The sequence below is a fragment of the Petromyzon marinus genome, chromosome 4 (genome assembly GCF_048934315.1).
Source record: "Petromyzon marinus isolate PM22_M1 ecotype Great Lakes invasive population chromosome 4, UKy_Petmar_22M1.pri1.0, whole genome shotgun sequence".
Classification (NCBI taxonomy): domain Eukaryota; kingdom Metazoa; phylum Chordata; class Hyperoartia; order Petromyzontiformes; family Petromyzontidae; genus Petromyzon; species Petromyzon marinus.
This window is the reverse complement of record NC_133670.1, coordinates 7,466,025-7,491,761: the sequence shown is the minus strand read 5'-3', so window position 1 is coordinate 7,491,761 and position 25,737 is coordinate 7,466,025. Positions and strand designations below refer to the sequence as shown.

At 43.4% G+C, this 25,737-nt stretch overlaps 1 protein-coding gene across 2 annotated transcripts in view; it reads right to left on the bottom strand.

Annotated features, from left to right (window-relative positions):
- Window positions 1-23,547, bottom strand: part of LOC116938794 (zinc finger protein 385D-like) — an 89,913-nt gene extending 66,366 nt beyond the window's left edge. The window contains exon 1 of one of the 2 annotated variants that reach the window (XM_032946432.2): window positions 22,566-23,547. In XM_032946432.2, coding sequence (XP_032802323.2) covers window positions 22,566-22,575 — 10 coding nt within the window. In that variant the 5' untranslated portion in view covers window positions 22,576-23,547. The remainder of the gene's footprint in view (window positions 1-22,565) is intronic. The other variant, XM_032946431.2, reaches the window with a different exon arrangement.
- Between the last annotated feature and the right edge of the window lie 2,190 nt (window positions 23,548-25,737).

The window sequence follows — 25,737 nt, the reverse complement described above, 5'->3', positions numbered from 1 at the left end:
TCTTTTGTAACCTGTACATGTGTTTTTGAGTATATTTGTGTCAATGTGTCAGCACCTATACTCATGGTTTTGGTGTTCATGTAATGCCCAAGAACAACATGCTCTTGCAGCGTAATTCTAGTATATGGCTGAAATCGTGCATGCCACCTGCGTTTCTGTTTTTGCATCTACTAATCACATGCGCAGAACTCTGCATCTCCATTTATGGCTGGTCTGTTTGGGGACGTTGAGGCTGGCACCACACTTAAAACATTGTTCCTTAGAGAACGTTTATATTTAACAAAATAAATCCAGGAGTTAAAAAAAAAACATCTGTTATGAAAACACAAGTAGCAAATTCCAATAGAATCGATTAAATAAATCGACGAGAATTTATTTGGACACTTCATGTCAAGATGCGATGGATATTTTGCCATCTAATTGGCCGATTCAAGCCACTCACCCATTTACAAATACAGGCAGTCGTCAACATACAAAGACTCGCGCTTAAAGGCTCCCCCACTTACGATCCGTTCAACTTACGAACGTGTACTCTTTGGTTATTTCGGTAAAGTCACGTAGGTATGAAATAAATTAAATCACGACATTTCGATTGCAACACAAGAAATCATCATCAGGTGGGAAAACCACAGCAATAATTTGTTTTGCTGAAGTGGGAGAGAGAGCTGCCGTGGTAAGAGGTTATATAGGTAAGAAAGAGGGGAGGGACAAGGGGGGAGAGAGGGGGGTGTGGGGTAGGGGAAGAGGAGCGCTGCGTGGACGCTAGGAGAGGGACGTGAGGCTGGTGGGGGGGGGGGGGGGGGGGTGAGTGGGAGGCCGAGAGAGCTGGGGATGCGGGGGTAAAGTTAACTCGGAAAAATAGACTAGTACCCGGCAGATATGAAAGATAACAACCATAAAAACAGTTAGGATTTTACTTGGTTCATAACATCCTTCCAGTGATTGCTCAATTTGTATCCATCTTCTCGGTTGAAGTTCTGTCTATGTTTATATTTCTGGATGGCTTCATGAACAAACCTTTGATAGTAGCCCGAAGGTTTGCAGAGTACCATGGTCTCGGAAAAAGCAATATCATGCGAGCCCACAGCGTTATAACAATGGTCAGCCATGGCAGAGGTATTGGGTCTGCCGTGCTTCAGATCTGCCTTGTGTTCGCGGACACGGTCCGAGACATGTTGTTTCGTTTCTTTGATGTAACTGCTGCCACAGGTATAACTCAGTTTGTAAACTCCAGGTTATTGTATGTCAGGAATGACATCCTTCACAGATGGGATTAGATCACGGATTTTGTGTACTGCATTGAATCGGACCTGGATCTTGTGTTTGTTTAAGATTTTGGAAATCTTTTTGGTACCACCTGCTATGTATGGTAACATTATGGTTTTGATTGGATTCTCAGGGGGTTGTTTCTCCATGGTTGGCAAATAATGCGGTCCGAGTACCCATTCATCTTGAGGGCCTGGTGTACGTGTTCCAGTTCACTGGCTAAGTGGTGTTGGTCGGAAATGCAGTGGGCCCTATGGTGTAGTGTTTTGATAAGGGAATTCTTCTGTGCCGGATAGTGGTGGAAATCAGGTTTCAGATAGGCATCTGTGTGGGTGGATTTCCTGTAGACAGAGTGTCCCAATGAGCCGTCAGACCTCTTCTCAAACAAAACATCCAGGAAAGGTAGCTTACCATCCTTCTCCACTTCCATGGTGAAATTGATGGATGGGTGTATGGAATTGATGTGGTTGAGAAATTGGTTCAAAGCTAGCAGGCCATGTAGCCAAATGACGAAAGTGTCATCTACATATCTCTACCACAAGGAAGGACGTAGAGTGGACGTCTGGATGGCATCTGTTTCAAATTTCTCCATTAAAACATTCGAATGTGTCTCAAGAACTAATCGTCTTCGTAAGTCGAGGACTGCCCGTACGGGATTGGCCTCGTGGAGAGAACGGTCGATCGTCCCTTGGCGAATTACAATGTGGTCTTTCAAAGATATTTGCATTAGGACAATGATGATGTAAATGACTTCTTCTCTCCTCCGTACTCAGCCCGTGACGTTAAAATATTAATTACGACTGTGGCGGAGAATATATTGATCATGATAGCGATTATGGGCATTGGCTGATGATGATTAGGGTGATGCACCTTGATAGATGCAGACGATGATGATGACAGTATAGACATTGGCTGGCTGGTGATGGTAACGAAGATGGATGACTCCACTCGTTATTAAAAATTAAAAAAACGGTTGCCGTGTGTCGTTTGACAACCCTAGTTTGATGCAGTGTTTTGATTTGTGCTAAACATACCCTGCAGCGTTGGCGAACGCCTCCTACTTATAACATCTGGCATAATATAGCAACATTGGTTTAGAAAGCCTGACTCCGGTGATGAGACCCAGAAGAAAATGTGCCTGCCGAAATCAAATGCTCTTATGAATCATTGACCTACGATGCTACTCGGGATTAAAGAGAAGCTGGCTTTTGTTCACGTGTGATTGCTGACAGTGCTTCACGACCAACGCATCTTCAGTTTTGATGCAGGGGTTAACTCGGGCTGTCATCCCTCCACATCAAGTAAAATCAGAACCCACTTTGTCGAATTCCAACGGTAGTATTCAAAAGAGAAAAACTGGCTCACACCATGGAACTTCCCGAGTTCGATCTACCCAACCCAAAACAGCTGCAGAACAGGACAACGGCAGATGCGGTCACCTCCATCATCGATGGAAAATGAGAAACATTCGGCAATGTGACTGCTGTGGTTAACCAGAGCCAGACCATGGGTCACGTGATCCCACACTCAGTGGGAAAGAAGTTCAACATACATACACACATATGTGATCCAGCACTGCCATCCCCTTGCTGCCGATTCAGTATCATCGGCAACCACCAAGGCTCTACAAAGGCTAGCGCATGGCCCTATAACCTCAATATACACATTCTTCATTGCAAATTGCACCTTACGATACAAAATAATAACCATGGAAATGAAGAATGTGTTCCACCACTGGCTCAATGCCAGCAATGAAACCGAATGCTGCAAAATGTCTCTCTTGAGTAGAGAGAGATGCTTTGACTATAAGTTTTGTAAATACTGTAGGCCGCTTTCAGAGTGATTGCCATACCACTCGAAAAAAAACGGCAGGTCAATGCAACTGAGTTTTGGGCTGAATTATTCCCGAGAAAGGAATGGGGGGGGGGGGGAGATGCAATAAACCTGAACAGCGCCTCAGTGATCCTGCAGCTTTCGCCTCACGGGATGTGTGAAGCGTGAAACGCATTTACTCAATCGTCATTGACCCTCTTCAATCCACGGCAAAATTATATTCACAACATTCATTTCTGACTTGTGACGAGTCATCGCCATCATCATCATGTGTTGCGATGCTCGTGCCCATTACATACGCTATATTTTAAACGTGCACACTACAAAAAAAAACACATGAATTTGATCTCAACGGCATTTTATATTTTTTCTACAGACTACAAAGATGTTTAAAGAATTCAGCTTTCATCACGAAGAAACTCACAACAGAAAATGTACTGTGTATGTTACAATTTGCCATCGTGGATGTTCAATTTGCAACTATAAAACAAATGTGGAGATACTATGTAAACCATGCGTGTGCCTAAAATTGGATTGCTGTGTCTAAATGTAAATTAGATCATAGAACTATAGTAGCTCCATTGCAGGTCAATACCAAGTAGCGCTCTGCGCTGCTGCTGTCATGCGTGCCGCATTAGCTGCGCTTTATTTGTTCCAAACTTAATTTAGAGTCGAGCAAAGTTTGGTCTTGCCCTGTATCCGTCTGGGCGAGACGACGACTGCTGTGTTATGACAGGAAAGTGTGTCCCTACCCTGTAACTCCCATGCATGGAATATTCATTGAACGAGGACTGGGTTCGCAAGCAGCCAAATAAGCATGTCCAGTGTCTTTTTAATTAAAAGACATAAACAAGCAAGATGCTATTAGCATCTTGGCCAAGTGATTCCCGCTTTTGGGTCACATCCAAATAGCGTTGAGCTGTTCCCAGGCAATTTCTCAGTCCCAATGGCAGGCAGTGAGTGCTCCAATGCAGCAAACCTTCCGTGGTGCTGAGTACGTGTTAATATGATAAGTAAACAGCATGCAAAATGTACCGTAACACACGCATTACTCACACTACACTTTAATAACCATTCACGGCAATTAAAGAGTTTATGTGCGCCCATCCACGAATGAGCGATGAACATTACTCGATTCCATTGGAGGTTCCGAGAGTCGTTGGTGGACATTTCACACGCCTACAGAGGATCTCGTGGTCACCACTCTGGACTTCCAATCCAGAGGTCACCGGTTCTAGTCAATATCCCAGTGCGGCAGTTAAAATAATGTGGCACCTTCCTGGAATCCTTCCGCCTCTGTCCATCCAACAGGTACAAGATCATAGTCTCGACTTAAAGCTTTCATGACTGCAGGAATTCATATTATTGGGTCTTTCGGTAAAGTCACGTAGATAGGTTCAAAGAAAATAACAAACAAAAAAAACTACGACGTTTCGATCGCAACACAAACAATCGTCATCTGGAGAATAAAGAGTGGGAAAACGTGCTGAGGCAGGCTGTTTTAAAACATTGGAAGTTTTAAAACAGCCTTACGTCGTACAACTCACGAGTTGAATATGTTACCCTATACCTCTATGTATTGTGTTTGTGTGAAGTAGGACCGTCCTCTTTGTTTAACACATGTCCACTAAATTAAGTAACATGTTTTTTTTTCCAACTAAATGTCGACCTGCTTAATTGAACAATGGGGCACAGCTTATTGCCATTCACGTTACTGAGGTATGCAGTTGTAGACATTTCACATTCTTGTTTGATAACTCTCCACAGGTCGAGTGTTCGTTTTCCACAAAGCGGCGCAGTACTCACAACCTCGCCAAGATTGAAATTCACAGTCTTACATTTGAGTCAATTGCTTTAACCACGGCGCGAACCAGCCAAAACGAAATGACAACAAAACAATGACGCGGACGATATATGGCTGTTGATAATGAACTGTATGTAAATTAAAGTAGTCTCAATTTAGATCAGTGGTTCTTAACCTTTACTGTAGCCTTGCACCCCTTTGGTTCTAAATCGTAAAAACATTGATGTTAATAAACATATTCTTGGTTCTTTCGGTAAAGTCACCACGTAGAAGGGAAACAATAAAATAATAAAAATATAAAACGATAAAATTCTCACGACGTTTCGACCGCAACACAAGCAATCATCATCAGGTGTGAAAACCGCAGAAAGAAAATTTGAAAAAAGTGGCGTTTTTTTTTTACGTTAGCAACACGGAGAGCGATTTGACAGTAGTACTGTATCGTTAATAAACACATAGAGGGTTTGATGAAGCAAAGTTGTTGTACTCACGTGCCCCTGCCGATGATTTACCTTCTAAAAAAATCTGCCCATGTCTCGCACCGCCAGAAAGGGCATCTCGCAACACCAGGAAGGTGGTGCACCCCAGGTGAAGAAGAAGAACTCATTTAGATTAAAAGGGACAATTCAAGATAAAATACCCTCATTCTAGATTTGAAGTTTTTGTGACTGCAAGGATCCATACTCTTTGGTTCTTTCGGTATTTTTTTTATTTTTTCACCTACGTGACTTTACCGAAAGAACCAGAGAGTATAAAATACCCTGCATAGTAAAATAATCACTATCCATGTAAAAAGCAGTCAAAAAGCATATACACATAAACTATGTACTTGCAAAATCTGAAATCTCCATGACAGTAGTCAGTAAGTAGTGCTAAAAGATTATTATTATTACATTGGAGAGTTACTTGTAAGCACACATTGCCTATGGGAGCGTTCAATTACAAGCACCGTCTGTACCGTGGTTTGTTTGTCAATGCCGTTCAAAGAGGTTTGGTTAAACGCACAACGTAAGCAGATGCTTTATTATGATCTGCATCTGACATTTACTCACAGCACTTATTTCCAGTGAAAGTAAATGTCAGTCATATTTCCATAACTGTAGTGCTTCTAATTGTAAAATTTATTAAACATAGGTATTGCAAAATTACTGCAACTAAATCAGCTGCAAAGGTTATTGCTTATTAAAATTACATTTTATTTAAACCCACAAGCAATGGATTTGACCTTTTAGCTACTGTATTATGAATCTTAAAAGAAATGTGAGTTATGCATTGCAAAAAAATATTTTACGATATTTGCCTTGTACAACGTAGTAACTAAAATTGCTCCGATTTAAATCTACATTGCATGCATAGTACTGTATCGCATCGACTCATTATATCCCGATTTCAAGCTTTCGTGACTGCAATGATTCATCTTCTTTGGTTCTTTCGGTAAAGTCACGTAGAATGATAATAAAATAATAAATTGATAAAATAAAATAACACAATAATATTCTCACGACGTTTCGGCCACAACACAAGCGGCCTTCATCAGGTGAAGGGGGCGAGACTGTCTGGTAGGACAGCGATGAAGGCCGCTTGTGTTGTGGCCGAAACGTCGTGAGAATAATATTGTGTTATTTTATTTTATCAATTTATTATTTTATTCTCATTCTACGTGACTTTACCGAAAGAACCAAAGAAGATGAATCATTGCAGTCACGAAAGCTTTGAATCGAAATTTAACCACCTCTACGGGGAGGGATTCCACACATCCTTAAGATCATTATATCCGTTCGGGACCTAACTTCAATAGCAAGACATCATCATCTTGGCCAAAGGCATCGACACCAAAGGCGTTCTATCCTCTGCCAGATCCGGAAGTCCTGTTCTATCCAGCAGATCCGCTCTGCCAGATCCGTTCTATCCTCTGCCAGATCCGGAAGATCTGTTCTATCCAGCAGATCCGCTCTGCCAGATCCGTTTTACCCTCTGCCAGATCTGGCAGCTGCTGCACAGAAGACTGTCGACCTCCTTCTAGATCGGCCCGAACAGTCCCCCACAATCTGGTCTGAGGTCTTCCCCTTGGTCACCAAAACTCATGGCGATCATTCTAATGCCCGTTTTGGCGACCGGCGCTCCTCCATCCTACACAGACGTCCAACCCGGCGTAATGTTGTCTGTCTCATCGCATCTTCAATACTCACCTGCCGTGTTTTTTGCCTGGACTTCTGCATTTCTGTATCATGTCTTGCTATGAAGTTCCCAGCAACCATCTCAGGCAGCTGTGCTCAAATGCCAACAACTTATTTTTGGCATACGTAGGGTCAAGCACTTTGATCCGTATAGTGAAACAGATAGCACTGCCACCTAAAGTACCCTTTGCTGTATGGACTCAACTTCCCTTTCAGAGTGCTTTCCATAGTCCATCAAAGAACCTGCACTGCTAAAGCAATGCGCCTTTTCCCCCCTCCTCACAATCTCTGATGGACATTGCTGCCTCAGGCCATGAAGTCCCGACGTTGTGGAGTAAGCAAGAGAGAGGGCCTGTGACTTAGTTTTGCCACGGCAGTGTTAAAGACCGCTAGAGTGCGGCAAAACAATTTCAGGTGAGAGCATCGGAGGCAGGTTTGCAGTCCTTGTGAACCTTATAGAAGAGGGAAGTCATAGCCAGAAGGAGATACACTCTTGGATGGCTTTTAAACAGAGTTGAGAGAGCAGCAGAGGTTCTAGGCCCTGCAGTATGGAGGAAGGATGAGTGAAGAAGTGCTTAAACTAGAAAAGACATAGACACGGCAAAGGAAGTGAATCAAAAGCTGCGTGTCAAGCACAATAGGGAAGAGCAGAGTAGGATGCAGGCTAAGTTGAAGGGGTACACGTCTACTTATTGGTAGAAGCAAGCAGAGCAGATGGAACATGCTTAAAAATTACCGCTGCTTTTTGAGCAAAGAACCCAGGTGATACCACCTAAACGTGACTTCCTCAAGAGAGAGGGGAGGGAGCCAGTTTTGAGGGTGCGTAGGGAGCAGTGGATGAGGTGGCCAGGCGTGGTGCTGGCCACCCACCCCCTCGTGTGCTGTGCCGGGCTTTATAGGTGTTCGCTAACAGCACTTGCCCCAACAGTCTGTTACAGGCTATACGGGGGATCTTTGTTTTTGAGGTGTGACCGAGCTTCAGATAAGACCGACACTTGGTAACCTGGAATCAGGAGGAACTGCGTGGACTGGACATTGAAGTGGTGTACATTCATTGTCAACATGACCAACAATGTGCTCTCAAGGTCCCGTTCTGAAACAAATGGGTGGTTCTTCAGCCACATGAATGCATGATGGTGTGGCAAGAATCTGCTCACATCCAATGCTATGTCATGCCACTGCTGTATTAAAAAAAGCACCTCTTTAACTCTCACTCACATAATCAACTGTTGGCTTGACAGTTGGATATGGTATTGCCTGGTCTCTTTTAAATCCTTAGGTATATATATTAAATACAGTTTAAAAGACACACGCACACACCATAAAAATATAATAAATGATCGACAAAATCCACCGTTCATTCAATACTTGGAAAAACGAATTCATCACAGAAGCCAGGGCCTCACTAGAAAAAAACAATCTCAATACTGCCTACATTTCAACAACCCAGAAATCTACTCACAAAACAAATTGGAACTGCCAAATTATTGCATTTCAGAGTGGTAATCGAGAACTTAAATAAGACCCAAGAAAAATTGGCCTACAATTAATTCCAGAAGACATCCCACAAAGCTCACTCTCTCTCTCTCTCAAAGAATGAGGAAGACATTGTAAAAAAAAAAAAAATCTATGCCTTTAATTTTTATTGTGCGTCTGCAGAAGATGTTTTAGAAAAATAAAGTTTATTTTCTTTGTCTTATTCTTTTCATGACACAATGAAACGTTCAAGTGGATGTCTACCGTCTTCTACTTCAAGTCTTTCATCGACCAGGAACTTTCAAATCTCTTCTCATTAAATCCTAGCTCAGCTGTTCCTGTTGGCATGCCATTGTTATTGTAATTAGCTCTGCTTTCTCTAAATATCCTTGTGAGCTATTTGCCACGAGCTTCAATCTCATTGCATTCCCTTGTGAATCCTGGACATTCGCCAGAAAAAATACAGCAATTAGCTTTGAATTGTTGATTACTCAAAAACACATGTATAAACGAATTATAATTGCAAAGTTAAATTATTTCAGGATGGTAATTGATCATTCGTACAATCACGTCTCCAAAGCTCCCTCCTTTCCACCCAATCCCTCCCCATTGAGCCTGGCTGTAGATGATGAAGGCATGGTGGGTAAAACAAATACCTTCATGCATGCTTTGAATAAACACTATTGTATTTACAGTTAATGCTTTTGGAAACAGTAGCTTATCACATAAGTTACATTTCTACACAGTCAAGATCAATCAAACTATAAACGCTTGACTGTTTCCTTTCTACTCTGAATCTTTCAGCAAGGAGAGTTGAAAAAGACCTTGCATTGTTATTTTCACAACTCAGCCAGTTATAATGGCATGCCACCATTATTTTTGACCTCGCTCACTTTCCGTGCAAGACAGATTTTTTGTTTATTTTCTCCACCTCTTCTAACTCGGAACAGGAAGCAAGCATTTGGGTGTCCTCTATATTAAAGCTGTGATGGCAACTTATTTGCCCAGAGCTGCTGGTCTTTGTGTTGGCCAAAAGGAGATGGCTAACAGCTACAACATCTCCCCTGCCCGAATAGCAAGAATCCTTGGCAGAGACCAGACACAGGCGTGCAGTATTACTGGGTCTTCTTTGCACGAATAATACAGTAGTCACTTTAAGATAGTCACTTTAAGATGTTTTTTTCTTGTTCATGTTTTTGTTTGTTGCGGTTGCACCCGATTCAAGAGCCGAATGGCTCACAGGGCTACACCAAATAAATGAAAATAAATGGAAATACTGTACTTTAATAATACGCAGTGTATATTGGAGAAGTCATTTTAAATATCTGCCACACCACCACACAGGCCAATGTTTGTGTTCCTCTTTGTGTATTACCTTATAGTTTCATAATACACTAGAGAGGTTTAATCATAATACAGGGTATAAGGGCCGTCCATAAATGACGTCACGCACCTGGGGGGGGGGGTCAGACATTTGTGACGAGGGGGGAGGGGGTTTGAGAAATGTGACGTCACATCAAAATGCGCAACTTTAAATAAATATAGATAACACGTTCTACTTAATTAAATAGACTTTTTACTAAATGTTTTCTCCTACAACATCAGAGTGCAGCGTTACATTAAATAGGCACTACAATGACAATAGTTTAAAACGATTTGAAGCATGTGTTTTTTTTGGGGGGGGGGGGCAGAGCTTTGTGACGTCATATTTGAGGGGGGGGGGTCTGACTTTTTGTGACGCCGTGTGACGAAGGCCTGGGGCAAAAATCGTCCAAAATCGCGTGACGTAATTTATGGACGGCCCCATAGAGAGCTACACATCAATCAGGCTGGGTGGCGCTGCGGCACCGACCACGACTCATAATTAATTGGAAGATTGTAAAATAAAATACCAGCCGGCAATCGTCTCAGCCAATCATGCATTCCGGATTATTGAAATGTGTATCACTGTTCTGAGAAGTCTACAGTAATCCTGTGGCTCGACAAGACTGAGCCGTATTTGGGACGTTTGACCTACGGTGTAGGGCTGCCAATAACCATTCTCACTTGAGCATGGATATTTGTTTTGGCGCACAATATAAATCAGTGGCGGTGTACATGGTGATCCATTTGTAGATGCGCAACGGATTTCCAACGACTCAATTACTTTCTTCTCAACAGGTGATTTCGTGTTGTGAAAATGACGGCTCATTAACTTACAGAAGATCAATTGTAATAAAAAAATATTTCAATACGTTTTTGGGCCGATATTTCTCCTTGTGATGTTAGGGGGGTAACTATACATGTGTCAGCCTGTATGTAATCTTAACTTTAAAACGTGTCTCTGTGAGTGCAACATACCCGCTGAGCTGCACGGCTTCCGGTTGCTGTATGGATACATTCTAAGGTCGCGCTCACTACACACGAAGTGCTTGCACACAAATCAACCGCCAATATCTTGCTGATCTCGTCAAGAAGCATAAACCATCATCACGCGAGCTCCGGTTAGCCTCGCGCCCTTTCATATGCGCTTCTGCGGCCGTCTGGAACGCTCTTCCTTCCGATATTCGGAAGCCACTGGAGCAATGGACTTTTAAAATCATCTCGCTTGAAAACTCATTAAATTAGAACTACTTTTTGTATTTAGTTTGTTGTCCTCCCCCCCCCCCCCCCCCCGGCACCTCCGATTGGCACGGTTGGCTACATATGGTGCAAAAGATGTTCAACATACAATAAGTCCAAAACTCATCCAAAATGGGGTGTCTCACGTGCCGCACGGCGTGACCTTATGACACGTAGCGCTCGCCACGAGGACACGTTCTGGCCTGGGTGACCAGCGTGCCAACATCACACATGAGCTGTCACCTGGATATTTCATTACAAAGGACTCAAGCGTTATATTGCACAGGATGCATGTCCTAACTCACGTTGAGCTGCCTGGCAACGATTTTAGACAGGCAATGTTATTACGCTGCGGCTTCATTATAGTTCACAGGATTACATGGTCCAAAGCAAATTATTATTAGTGCAGTGATATTTTCTTTACGCCGTTATTGTCTACACTACAGGAGAAAGCAAACACAAAAACACGGGCAAAGTATTAGCTGAGATCAACGGCGTCGTACGTTGTTTCATTTCTGACGGAATTTTATCATCACCATTGTTACCTCATTATATATTTTTTATCCTTTCACTAAAAATTGTTCTGTCGTATTTGTGCAGTCTATTTACTCAATTGGCCTTAATGTAGCATTAGCTTGTCCATGTATAGCCTAAATCTTGACTTAAAGCTTTCGTGACTGCAGGAAGTCATATTCTTTGGGTCTTTCGGTAAAGTCACGTAGATCGGTTAAAAAAAATAACAAAAAATTACGAAAAAACTACGACGTTTCGATCACACAACGCAAAGAGATCGTCAGCTTTCCCCCTCTTTTTTTCCTCCTGATGACGATCGCTGCTGCTGTGATCGAAACGTCGTAGTTTTTCGTTGTTCTTCTTTGTTCTCTGCTTTGAACCCATCCACGTGACTTTACCGAAAGACCCAGAGAACACGCATAGCCTGTTTTTGTCAATCCGCTGCTGCGACTGGATGACGGGCCTCATCATGCCTTGTGGGTGCCGTGAGTGTGGAGGTTGGTGGTGGGAGACGGTGGCTTGGCGGTTAGCACGCCGCTCACACCGAGTTCAATGCCCGCTCACTTTGCCGTTTGAACCGGTCCTGGGCCTCCCCTAGGTCGACTCAGCCTCAAATGGGTACCTGGTGCAATGTGTAGACATCGTCAATGGGGAGACAAAGGGGGCCGGGCGTGGTGCTTGCCACCCACCCCCCTCGTGTGCCGTGCCGGCCTTCACAGGTGCTCGCTAACAGCACTTTCCCCGACAGTCTGTTGAGGCTATACAGAATGGCAGTGCAAGTCAGTTTTGCTGCACTGTCCCTCTACTGCCAAAAATGCCAATCACGCCTGCCTTGTGCCCACGGTGGTCAGCCACCCAAGCACTGTTCAGGCTAAAACCCGCTGAGCTTTCCTGGTCTGACTATATTGTGTACATCCTGGGTGATTTGGACACGTACATTAGATTACTGCATGTAAATAATGTACATACATCATACATAATTGATTCCAAACGCAGAATTCAATGCATATATCATGAGCGTAAAAATCTATATTAACATATCAATGGATGCATACAAAAAACAATGCATATGAGCTAAACAAACGATCGTGCAATATTAATGTGGAAGGCGGAAACACCAATGATAATGGTCGCGAAATATACGCGGACGTTAAATGGGATACAATGCATCGTATATTTATGCTCAACAATAACAATGCACATGCGAGAAGGTCAATTAACTTTTAGCTGTCCTGGTGGAGTAAAAATTCATATTTCAGTCTTGTGTATATAGTACACACCTCGGAGGTGTTATGAGACAGCTCGCAGATTACAGGACAGCAAATAGACCACTGGCATGTCTCTACAGTTTTGGATTGTTGCATTCATGTTTCCCCCCCTCCACTAACAAAAAAATTACTGGACGAAGAATTGGCAAAACATCAATGGGCACCTTCCAAAAAAGAGAGAGTTTTGACACTCGCGTTTTCCTCGAGCATAGCATTATAACGAATTTGAGCTGCACGTAAATAAGTTTGCCGACTTAAATTGGATACATTTCGATTTAAAGCTTTCGTGACTGCAAGGATTCATCTTTTTTGGTTCTTTCGGTAAAGTCACCACGTAGAATGAGAATATCCATTGGAGCTCTGTCGTCCCGACAGTTTTTTTGTTCCTTCACCTGAAGAAGGCCGCTTGTGTTGTGCACGAAACGTCGTGAGAATGTTATTGTTTTATTTTATTATTTTATTCTCATTCTACGTGACTTTACCGAAAGAACCAAAGAAGTTAAATTGGATAAATTGAGGCAGATACGATAACAGGTCGTTCATTCACTACTGCAGACAATGTTGATCGCCGCCAAGTGCAGTCAGGGCCGGATTAAGGTCCTTGTCGGCCCTAGGCACTTATGTTTCGTAGGCCTTCGGTGATAACTTCCTCCAGTTGCTGGTGCTGCTGCCCCATGTTACTCCTGCCGCCGCCACTCCGCTTGTTTCATGCCTACTTCGCCCAGCTACTGGACAGATGTCGTTACTGATACGTTCATTATTCAGTCTGTGCCTTAATTCGACGGGAGTGCGCTGCCTATCCTTGCTATATAAATACATTTCTTCAAGAAGATATTTTGCTTACATATATTTTTTTTTATCATACATACAAACAAAAAACACGGTCACATTTTTTTCCCCTAGGCACTTTACTTCTCGTAGGCCCTAGAGGATAATACGGCCACGTGTGCAGTAGCTTATTGCAGCACACTTCACTGGTGAACTGGAATATCAATGTGGCCCACAAATCCATCACTGTCCAACTGTTTGAGGCAACGAGGCACGCCAGGTCACCGGCGTGCTTTGAGGCAGGGCTCTCTAATTATACTCGGGGAAACACCCTGCCGAGTGGAGCCGAGCGGTAAGGTCTGGGGGGCAGGCAGACAGAGAGACAGGTGAGACGGCAAGGGTGATACGAGACGATTGGGATGATGGGCAGCGGGAGGGCACGTGGTGGTGGTGGTGGTGGTCGGGAGATGTGGGAATGCGGTGAGGCGCTAGACCACACCGTAAGCGTGGGCTCGTCAGTTGTTCTATGGTTTCATAATAAAGGTTTTTGGGTTAGATCGCGTTTTTTTATAAATGTGTCGTAACCCTCCACCACCCAACACGGCCAAACAGTAAAAAATGTGTCACGTTTACAAAGGACAAATAGTTCACTACTTTAGCCCACCGGTGTGTTGAAGAGTGAATCAACATCATTTAAAATTTGAGTACGACGTTTCGCTGGTAATTACATCCAGCATCATCGGACAATTCGCCAGAATGGTAAAGCCCTCACTTGCTCCCGGTCTTAAATAGAGCAGCATGGTGACGTCATCATTTAACTCATACAGGTGCAGTGATTTGAGGTGGGGGGGGGGTATTGTAATTATATAATCGATTGGTAATCAGTCAATGGTTATGATTAGTAATGAGTTGTATATTAGTAATTAGTTGTAATGTGTTATTGTGATTATATGCTACGTTAGTAATCCGTTAGTTAGTATGTGTTTCCCCTATAAGGAATTGTAGTATGTATTATTTAATAATACGCTTCCAAGCCGCACTAAGCCTGTAGCTGTCAGAGCGATTAAAGTTATTTCTATTTCTCTCAATTTCAATGGATTCTCTAATTAGTCTTTGCCAGTAATAATTAGTTTTACACAACACTTCAACGTTATCTGAATCAATTGAGAGTCCTTGATGACAAGCATGTTCTGCCACTGCCAACAGTTGTGTTTGAGATAATTTAATATTTATTTGGTGTTCTTTTAGTCTTATGCTGATGTTACGTCCCGTCTGTCCAATACAGCATCTGCCACATAAACAGTTAATCCGATATACACCTTCTGCTGATAATTTAGGTAATTCGTCTTTAGTGAAAGATTATATAATTACAATAACCCCCCCCCCCCCCGCCTCAAATCACTGCACCTGAATGAGTTAAATGATGCCGTCACCATGCTGCTCTATTTAAGACCGGGAGCAAGCGAGGGCTTTACCATTCTGGCGAATTGCCCGATGATGCTGGATGTAATTACCAGTGAAACGTCGTACTCAAATTTTAAATGATGTTGATTCACTCTTCAACACACCGGTGAGCTAAAGTAGTGAACTATTTGTCCTTTGTAAACGTGACACATTTTTTACTGTTTGGCCGTGTCGGGTGGTGGAGGGTTACGACACATTTATAAAAAAACGCGATCTAACCCAAAAGCCTTTATTATGAATAATATTGGTCGTGAAAGCCTACGTGTTAAACTGTTCTATGGTTCTCACCAAACATATACTCGACAGGCCTCTGTCAATCGGCTGGCGGATGAAAGCCTCTCTAAGCCGTGCCGATCATGGGGGGGGGGGGGGGGGGGGGGGTTCTTTGATGATACTTCACCGTGATGGCTTAGTTGCAGGTTGGTTGAAAAGGGGGCGCCACAGGACTGTTTGGGGATATCACTCGCCACTGACAATTCCTGTGGCCTGAAACACGCATCGTTGTGTTGCTCCTGTAATGCGCTCACCACTGCAATATCATTTAGAAGTATATAACACAATATGCCACAATGCAAGACACATTATAGTGTCTAATAATGATCAGTGTTGAGCTACCCTGTAAAGCCTCATTGAGTTCCCATGATCTCCCCCCCCCCCCCCCCCCCCCCAGAGTCTCTTGCTTGAGATGTTTAACTGATCCAAGTATTTTTTTGGCTATTAGAGGAAACTGGAGTGCCTTGAACTAACAAAAACACATTCTCCTGCGGAGGGAGCTGGTAGGAACGTTGGGTTGCTCGGTCACTGGCCAGGGTCAACGGCGGCACCACCACGTGGTGTATTCCGCAAATATGCCCGACTATGAGGGCGGGCACAAGCCGGCGTGAGTAGGTTAAACGTTGAGTTTTATAAGGGCACCACGGGGTGACCAGCCCCTCCCCACCCAGCCCCACCCACCCAGCCCCTCCCCACCCTCCCCACCCAGCCCCTCCCCTCCCCACCCAGCCCCTCTCCACCCTCCACACCCAGCCACACCCTCCCCACCCTCTCCTCCCCACCCAGCCCCTCCCCACCCTACCCTCTCCACCCAGCCCCACCCCTCCCATTTTTGGATGCACGACGGACGGAAACAATAATCCCCTGTGGGCTGGTGTAACCAGGAGGTTCCTACCAGTAGCATGCAAACAGAAAGCACTGACTTCGCACAGGTAGGCCTGGAACTTACTTGCAGTACTATATCCTGCAGGCGTCTTATTGTGGTGATGTTTACACATCTCCGTTTCATTAAACAGCCCAAAGCCACATATATAATGGGGTAACATGCAGTGTACGTAAATACCAATTACAAAGACACACACTTGACAAATGATGACTTGTATTGCCATGCATTCGCTCACTTACAATGTGGGTTTTCACAGCCATTACTGTATAATTATTGATAATTTATTGTTTAGGTAGGTAAGAAAGCGCACTGCCCTAGTTTTGTCATTTAAACTCTCCACTACTCTACACGGCCAAACAAATTAAATTGTCATCGGTGAAAGCATTTAAGACAACGGCAATTATGAATGTCTCAATCATTTAGTTTGATAAACTGGTCAAAATATTGCAACGCAGATATGTGAATGATGTAGTAAAGTACATACGACGCAGCTGACACTGGTTAGGCTATTTCACTCACATATTGGAAGGTACCAACGGAGTTCCATTTTGTGGAAAGTAAAAAAGGTAATCTCGTAAGTGGACTGACCACCGTTATGAGAATTCGATTTTATTATCATTGCCCAAGGGTTTCACCATACATGTCTGAGTAGGGTGCAAAATAAGTTCAACATACATACAAACGAGCAGGGAGACACTTTAACCAAGAGGTGGACACAGCATAAGCCTACCAGGCAGATGCCCCACCTATATTTTTTGAGCCCAACTGTTCTCATAAACTTACGAATGTATGATTTGAAGCTTTCGGTAAAGTCTCGTAGGTAGAAAAATAAAACAAAATAAAAAAGAATATATCACGACGTTTCGATCGCAACACAAGCGGTCGCCCTCAGGCGAACAAAAATAATCTAGCAGTGGAACTGCTGAACCAGCGAGAGAGCTGTTACAACACATATATAACCTTGACCGCTTGTGTTGCGATCGAAACGTCGTGATATTTTATTTTTATTTTGCACCCTAACGTAGCCAACAAACTACACACTAAAAGCAATTCTAACGAAATTAGTTTTCAATATAGCTGATTTAAAAGTGCATAGCTCCAATGGCTTCCTAATATCGGAAGGAAGAGCATTCCAGACGGCCGCAGAAGCACATCTGAAAGCGCGCGATGCAGTGACCATCTTTGTTCAATGGCTAGCCAAAAGCCGCTGCGAAGATGACCAGAGTTCGTGTGATGGTTTATGCTTCTTGACGAGATCAGCAAGGTATCGTGGTTCATTTGTGTGTAATGAGTGCAACGTAAATGAATTAGTTTAAATTTACAATCTCACGGTTAATTTTCAACAATCTTGCCGTGGTGCAGTTCTACAATGGAGTCACTGCCTCACGTCTTGTGCGAGCGCCACATGTTTCGTAGCATCGTCACGAACTGGCAGCAAGAACCATGGCCACAACACCATCTTTGTCGCACAGCGCTGCTGCCTGTGGTTTGTGAGTTCCTGGCGAACTGTTGCAGTGGAAAGAGTGAAGGCAAGGCACAAAAACGATACTGCAGACAAGCCGTGAGTGTATCAAGTGGTATCCTCACAGCCTAATGAGTCCCAATGTGGTTATTCCAGGCATGGGAGGTTAAGGAGCCACGGTGCTCATTCAATTCCACACTTGTCCCACATACTAAAATACAGCGCTCGTTAACACGGCCTTTTCCTGTCGGTTGCTGCAATGAGCCAGATAGACTCGTATCTACGACCGGCAAATATTTCCTGTGCAAATCAATTGCAGCAACAATTGACTTTTCATAAATTAACCCAAATTATTTACACAGAGAATGATAAAAAAAACATGTTCACAATATAAATCTGACCAACCGCACAACTTAATTAGCATATATATTTAACTGAACTATGGCGTGTAATTTTAAAGTCTACTTAATCCATACATAAACTCAATTTAACTGAAACTGGGCCAATAATCTACACATTTTGTCATGACCATCAAACCTGGCTGCAATTATACGCTTTGCTGGCGGAAATTTCACACATGCGAGACCTAATCCCTGCTGTAGTAATGATGAAATATATAATGTATACGGATTACCCTTAGAGTGGTATGGACAATTTGTTTCTAATGCTCGTATGTTTATTTCCCTTCTTAACAAGAGCAATGGGAGAATGGCTTCACGGTCTTGAATGTGGGCTCACTGGGTGACAATCCCCATCGTCATCAGTCATGGTCAATCCACTGCTGGATGAAGGCCTCCCCAAACCGTCGCCAACCCTCACGAACCTGGGATGTGGTGATCCAACTAGCACATGGGCACGAGCTTATTTCATAGCTCCATCTCCTTTGTGGAACGTGATTCTCTTTCGGACGCATTCCATTCCTTGGCTGCCACTCCATCATTATTCTTGACCATCGGCCATCGTGTCTTCTGCGACGCATCCTACCCAAGCCCACTTACTTTTCTATATACAGTGAGGGAAAAAAGTATTTGATCCCCTGCTAATTTTGTACGTTTGCCCACTGACAAAGAAATGATCAGTCTATAATTTTAATGGTAGGTTTATTTGAACAGTGAGAGACAGAATAACAACAACAAAATCCAGAAAAACGCATGTAAAAAATGTTATAAATTGATTTGCATTTTAGTGAGGGAAATAAGTATCTGACCCCTCTGCAAAACATGACTTAGTACTTGGTGGCAAAACCCTGGTTGGGAATCACAGAGGTCAGACATTTCTTGTAGTTGGCCACCAGGTTTGCACACATCTCAGGAGGGATTTTGTCCCACTCTTCTTTGCAGATCTTCTCCAAGTCATTAAGGTTTCGAGGCTGACGTTTGGCAACTCGAACCTTCAGTTCCCTCCACAGATTTTCTATGGGATTAAGGTCTGGAGACTGGCTAGGCCACTCCAGGACATTAATGTGCTTCTTCTTGAGCCACTCCTTTGTTGCCTTGGCCGTGTGTTTTAGGTCATTGTCATGCTGGAATACCCATCCACGACCCATTTTCAATGCCCTGGCTGAGGGAAGGAGGTTCTCACCCAAAATTTGACGGTACATGGCCCCGTCCATCGTCCCTTTGATGCGGTGAAGTTATCCTGTCCCCTTAGCAGAAAAACACCCCAAAAGCATAATGTTTCCACCTCCATGTTTGACGGTGGGGATGGTGTTCTTGGGGTCAAAGGCAGCATTCCTCCTCCAAACACGGCGAGTTGAGTTGATGCCAAAGAGCTCCATTTTGGTTCCATTTGACTACAATACTTTCATCCAGTTGTCCTCTGAATCATTCAGATGTTCATTGGCAAACTTCAGACGGGCATGTATATGTGCTTTCTTGAGCAGGGGGACCTTGCGGGCGCTGCAGGATTTCAGTCCTTCACGGCGTAGTGTGTTACCAATTGTTTTCTTGGTGACTATGGCCCCAGCTGCCTTGAGATCATTGACAAGATCCTCCCGTGTAGTTCTGGGCTGATTCCTCACCGTTCTCATGATCATTGCAACTCCACGAGGTGAGATCTTGCATGGAGCCCCAGGCCGAGGGAGATTGACAGTTATTTTGTGTTTCTTCCATTTGTGAATAATCGCACCAACTGTTGTCACCTTCTCACCAAGCTGCTTGGCAATGGTCTTGTAGCCCATTCCAGCCTTGTGTAGGTCTACAATTTTGTCCCTGACATCCTTGGAGAGCTCTTTGGTCTTGGCCATGGTGGAGAGTTTGGAATCTGATTGATTGCTTCTGTGGACAGGTGTCTTTTATACAGGTAACAAGCTGAGATTAGGAGCACTCCCTTTAAGGGTGTGCTCCTAATCTAAACTCGTTACCTATATAAAAGACACCTGGGAGCCAGAAATCTTTCTGATTGAGAGGGGGTCAAATACTTATATCCCTCATTAAAATGCAAATCAATTTATAACATTTTTGACATGCGTTTTTCCGGATTTTGTTGTTGTTATTCTGTCTCTCACTGTTCAAATAAACCTACCATTAAAATTATAGACTGATCATTTCTTTGTCAGTGGGCAAACGTACAAATTCAGCAGGGGATCAAATACTTGTTTCCCTCACTGTATCACCAACAAATACTGTGAAGCGTTAGCAAACACTACATTAAGGACGAACACTACATTTGTAACAACGTATACAGTACATTTATCCACATGTGTGTAATTATTGTGTAGATGAAAAGTGCCAATACTGCATATGAACATACTTACAACCATTAAGCAAAAATGTTTTTTTTTTACATTAAACTAACACATGGCCGTTTATGCGAATCATTCAACAGCTACAACATGGGACATTTTTGGCAGTATCAAAGTATGCAAGGAAACATGCCTTGCAAAAGGTTTCTATTTGGTGTTTCAATATCCTAACACTTGTTTTATTGCCTGAAAGGGCAACATCTATTTTCATACATTCATCAGCTGCACGTTCCGAACTGTTTTGCATGCACACACGATAGAGTGGTACTCGTGTGCATTGAAACTTCTGGCCGGGCAAACGGTACATTGCGATGTAAGTCGTCCAATTCTGAATACCACATCAATGTAAATATCTGCACAGCCGTGATGCTTCTTTACCACATGATCGTGTCTCGTTTTTTCCCGTTATATCCATTTTGCATGTGGAGCACACAAAAGACAGACTCGATAATGCCAGAGGCTTTGTTTAGATGTGTGCTTGTGTCGATGACATATCAGAATTGTACCCTTTGGAATCCCCATTAAAAACAGGTTTTAAAGGTTTAAAACTAGGCGCAGGAAAGGTTTTTTTTTATCTGATAGATTCCAAATCAACGTATGCATGTACTTAAGTACGATGACGATAGCTCCTAACGTTTAAGTCAAATGTAAGTCTATTAAAGGCAGAAACAAATGAATATTCACAGGAATTTAGTTGAAAATCTGCACTTTGTACACTTAGGAATGTGGCCGCTTGATGTGTACATTTACAACACACGTTTGTCAAGCCAACTTCAGTATCTTGTCTAACATGTCATTTTTGGCAAAATAAAACGTGCATATTTTAACTGTTTACTATTTTTATTCTACCAGGTAAGGCCCACTGAGCTATGTAGCTCTTTTTGAGAAGCCACCTGGCCACAAGTGATAGCCCAACGAAGTGGCTTATCGCGTGGAAATTTAAAGCAGCCAAATACTCTAAACGTCAGTTTCTAAATGTGGAGGGAAAATCGGAACACCCGGTGAAATATCCACACAACCACGGGGAGAACATGCAAACTCTAAATGTATAGCAGGCGTCGGGGTCGGGATCGAACCCACAACCTCCTACATACTCGGCGAGGTAGTTAACATCTCGCCACCGCGGCGTCAATGATATACACGTTGTGTGTACGCACAAAAAGTAGTATTTCAAATGCAGTGTAATGTTTCGGAATTACATTGTATATTGGACAGCTTATATCCACCATTAACTCCTCTGTCATTACAATTACGAGGGTTCCATTTACTTCAACAACAACAAAACTCAGCAATTTAAATTGCTTCTAAATACTTTCCGTGGTTTGCAGTCATCCAGAACGGGTGTGTACCGTGTCTCCTGTTCTACATTAAAGTGGCACGCTTACTACAGTTTGTCCTTTTACATGCTCCACTAAAAGCCACAGATCAGGAATGTTTCCAATTATAAACATCTGTCTCCACAAGCATATTTATGTTAAAGAAACTTCGGCGTATCAAGTTATATCTCGCCGCTTTTACGTTTGTGTTTACAATTAAACTGTACATGGCTCCTATTCAATAGAGTGCCCCTTGCATTGACTCAACTCTGCAAGATTATTATATATATCTCACATATATATGAATATCGTGTAGTATTTGATGACAGATGTATTCCCATTTACACAATGATGTAAACCAGCAATAAGGAAACCATTCTATAAACCATTGTTTGGCAACGTTATAATCATTTATTTAACAACGCTATGACGAAACAACACTTCGCTTAGTTTAACACGTAGGCTTTCGCGACCAATATCATTCATATTATTGACGCGATCTAACCCAAAAATATCTGTATTTTTCTGGGTTAGATCGCGTACATATTAACGCCATCTAACCCAATATTCACGCGAAGTAACCCAAACACAACCTGTATTATGAACACTTCACTTAAAAACGCCGTCTCCGATGCTGTTGCCCGTAGTATCTTCACGGTGCCACACACACACACAAAAAAAAACGACATTTGACGATGAAAGTTGTCATACTCACTCAAGATCATTGTTAGAGAAGATGGTTTCACTTCACACACGTGCCACGTCCGGCCGGTCTGTGCTGCGATGGTGATGCCCTCTTCCTCCTGCCGCTGTTGCTGCCTCTTGCTCTCCCTGCTGCTGCTACAGCTGCAGGCTGCTCCGTGTGGCCGAAAGCGCGTTCACGTTGCCCGCACGCACGCACGCGCGCGCGCATGCACCGGGCGTGCGGGGTTGGACCCGGTGGGCACTTCCACTCATTCACGACGTTGACGAGACAAAAAGCTCCCCCCGAACCACCGCCGCCGCCGGGGCAGCGTGGGTGCCTCGCTTGCGATTGGCTTGGCGTGAGAGACGCCAAGTCACTCGCTGAATGCGCTGTGCTGTGTGGGAGCGAGGAGGAGTGGTGGTTGTGGCGGTGGCGGGCGGTGGTGTGGCGGTTAGCGCGCTGCGCTACGATTTTGAGCCAGTGCTGGGCACCCCCTTGGTCGACCCAGCCTCAAACGAGTGTGAACGTCGCCACTGGTGGGGAGACAAAGGCGGCCGGGCGTGGTGTTTGGCCACTCGCCTTCATGGGTGCTGCTCGTTAACGGCACTTGCGCCAGCGGTCTGTCAAGGCTGTGCGGGGAATCTTTGTCTTTGCGCGTGTGTGCATGTGGGTTTTATTATGGCGGGCAATAATAGTGGAGTGAGTGAGTGAGGTTTGAATTACAATGCTCCTGAGACTAATAATCTTCCCGTCCTTGGGAGAGATTTCATTTTCGCAAAATCTGTTAGCCAAATTCATTAGAAAACACATATTTCACGCATAGTCTTTTCATCCATAATGTATATTGCTCCGTAGAATTCTCGGCACAATATACCACAACAATCCTTTGTCCAGGAACAGCTCTCGCAATGGGCTTATATTGTAATAAAACTCACAGGGAGCGTAATTCAGACTGCATATGATTCCATGCGCTCCATTCGCAGCCACGCTAAATACAATTTCTCGTGCCAGGTTCCACCATCTGTTGGCAGTTAATAAAAAAAAAACACACGCGCACTTTCAACTTTTAAAAACGATTAAATCAAAAATGTACACACAACACTCAACATGCTTGTACACACTTTCTTTGTAATGTTTATTTTGTAAATCCACGATTAGCTGCGATTTTTGCGAGATGCAAGGTAGCAAGCCCCCCCCCCCCCCATTACAGTATTCGTAACGATGGCACACGAGACATTAAATCAGCGAGCAAGGAAGGAATGCTGTAAAATCCCCCGAGGGAAAAAGGCTCGCATTTTATATCCAGGATACAAATTTCAAATAAACCTGTCCCGAGAAGCCACGGAACGCTGTCCTTTTCAAAGAGCATATCTTCCCAGCACTAACCCCGGGGGACCACACACTGGATCATGGCATCTCCCTGTTGGCCCCTCATGCTTTCACTGCAAAGGGATTGATTGGCTGATATTGCCACTGGAGTTTATTTACGTACGCGTTTATTTATTTGTTTATTTTTCTCTGCTTTAACGTGCATTGGCCTGCTCGCATTTGGTTTATGCCTCGATAAGAAAAAACACAGTAGTGTTGTGCCAGTACTCCCATAATTTTTTTTTTACTTTTTTCAGAACAATTAGGAAGTTACGAGTTACAGTCGTGGTGGTAATCAACTCAACCCGTCATCATGTCTGCAGTCAACGAAATTACTCAAAATTTGGGAAGTAGTGGTTGTTCTACAACTGGTTCAGGAACACCAGTATAAGGGCAAACAAAAGCTTTAATTGTTGCTTGTACTTTTGTATTGCAGTCGGTCCTGAATACCCTGCATATTACTAGAACTCTTCGTGGAGTTTTAATGACCGTTTGTTTGTTTCTCCCATAAGGCAATAACGAAAGTATTTGTTCCTGGGTATATAGAGTACATAGATTCCGTCTCAATAAGTTATGCAGCCATGAGACACGATCAATGATTTCAAACTTTGGAGTAAGTCATTGTTGGTGTTACGCAATGGGTTAGTCAACGATCGTCTGCATGCAGCAATGAGTATAGGTTATATATTGACGCAAGATTGCAGTTTGTGTCGAACTAGGACTCATATTTCAAGGAGAGGGTCCTTGCCTGTGATGTCTGTCAGTTTGTCAGCATTGGTTCAAGCAACCCTGACTCTGCTGTTGAGACAATGCATGTTGAAACCGACCCACGTTTACTCGTGTCCTTACGGAAGGCCTATGTGGGTCCATGAAAAGTGTGAAAGATATATTTTTTTAATTTTCTGTGTGGATGGACAGATATTTGAAGGAGATATATTGCCTGCTTTATTTTTGTTCCATGTATTCTCTACAGCGACGCTAATGATTGTTTTGTGTTAACTAAGAATAGATTGTGGTGCACGTTCCCTCAATTGAACCGTGTATTTTTAATGACTTGGAGCCATTATACAACTTCGGGGCCATGGCAGAGGATTGTGAGATTTGGATTCGTTCGGTGAAAACACCACCGGAGGGCCGACTGCTGCTACAGTTACGATTAAACCAGGAGAAGAATACTAACAAGGGGAGGTGCCTGTGCCAGGCTTGGAGGGGGGGCTATGTCTCAATTAAAACAGTGAGCCATCACCTCACAGAGATCCTGGGCATCAGCCCCAAGCCTGCGCCCGAAGCACAACGGTCATCAGATATGGTGAGTTTGATCTCAGCCAGATCGCTGATGGCTCGATTAAAACTGAACAAAGTTTGCATGCAATGTCTTTGGGAGTGCTGCTCTGAGCATTTTCAAACAACGTAAAATTACAAATATCCTCATCAGAGCAGTGTTGTGGGGTTGGGGGGGGGGGTAATATAAGTGAAATTAATGACAGCTTCCTTGTTTGCACTTTCTTTGGACACTAGCAGCCAAGGAAGGGCAACAAATCTTAATGAGCAGCTCGAATGCTCAATGAATATCGAAGCTCCATGGACTCAGCGCGTGCTAACAAAAAAAAATGTGTGAGCCTTCCGTTTCAATCAATACAATGTTAGTAACATGGCAGAAGAGGACCAGACAAGAGATATATAATTGAAGCGAAAAGAGAAATGGAGACAAAAATATAGATGCAGTGAGATGAGCAAAGATAGATGCCGGCAAGAGAGATTTGTTGCCTTTTGTATGCCAGCTTACGTTTATTTTTTTAATTTCAATTTGATGTTTGAAGCCCTGCAATTTCTT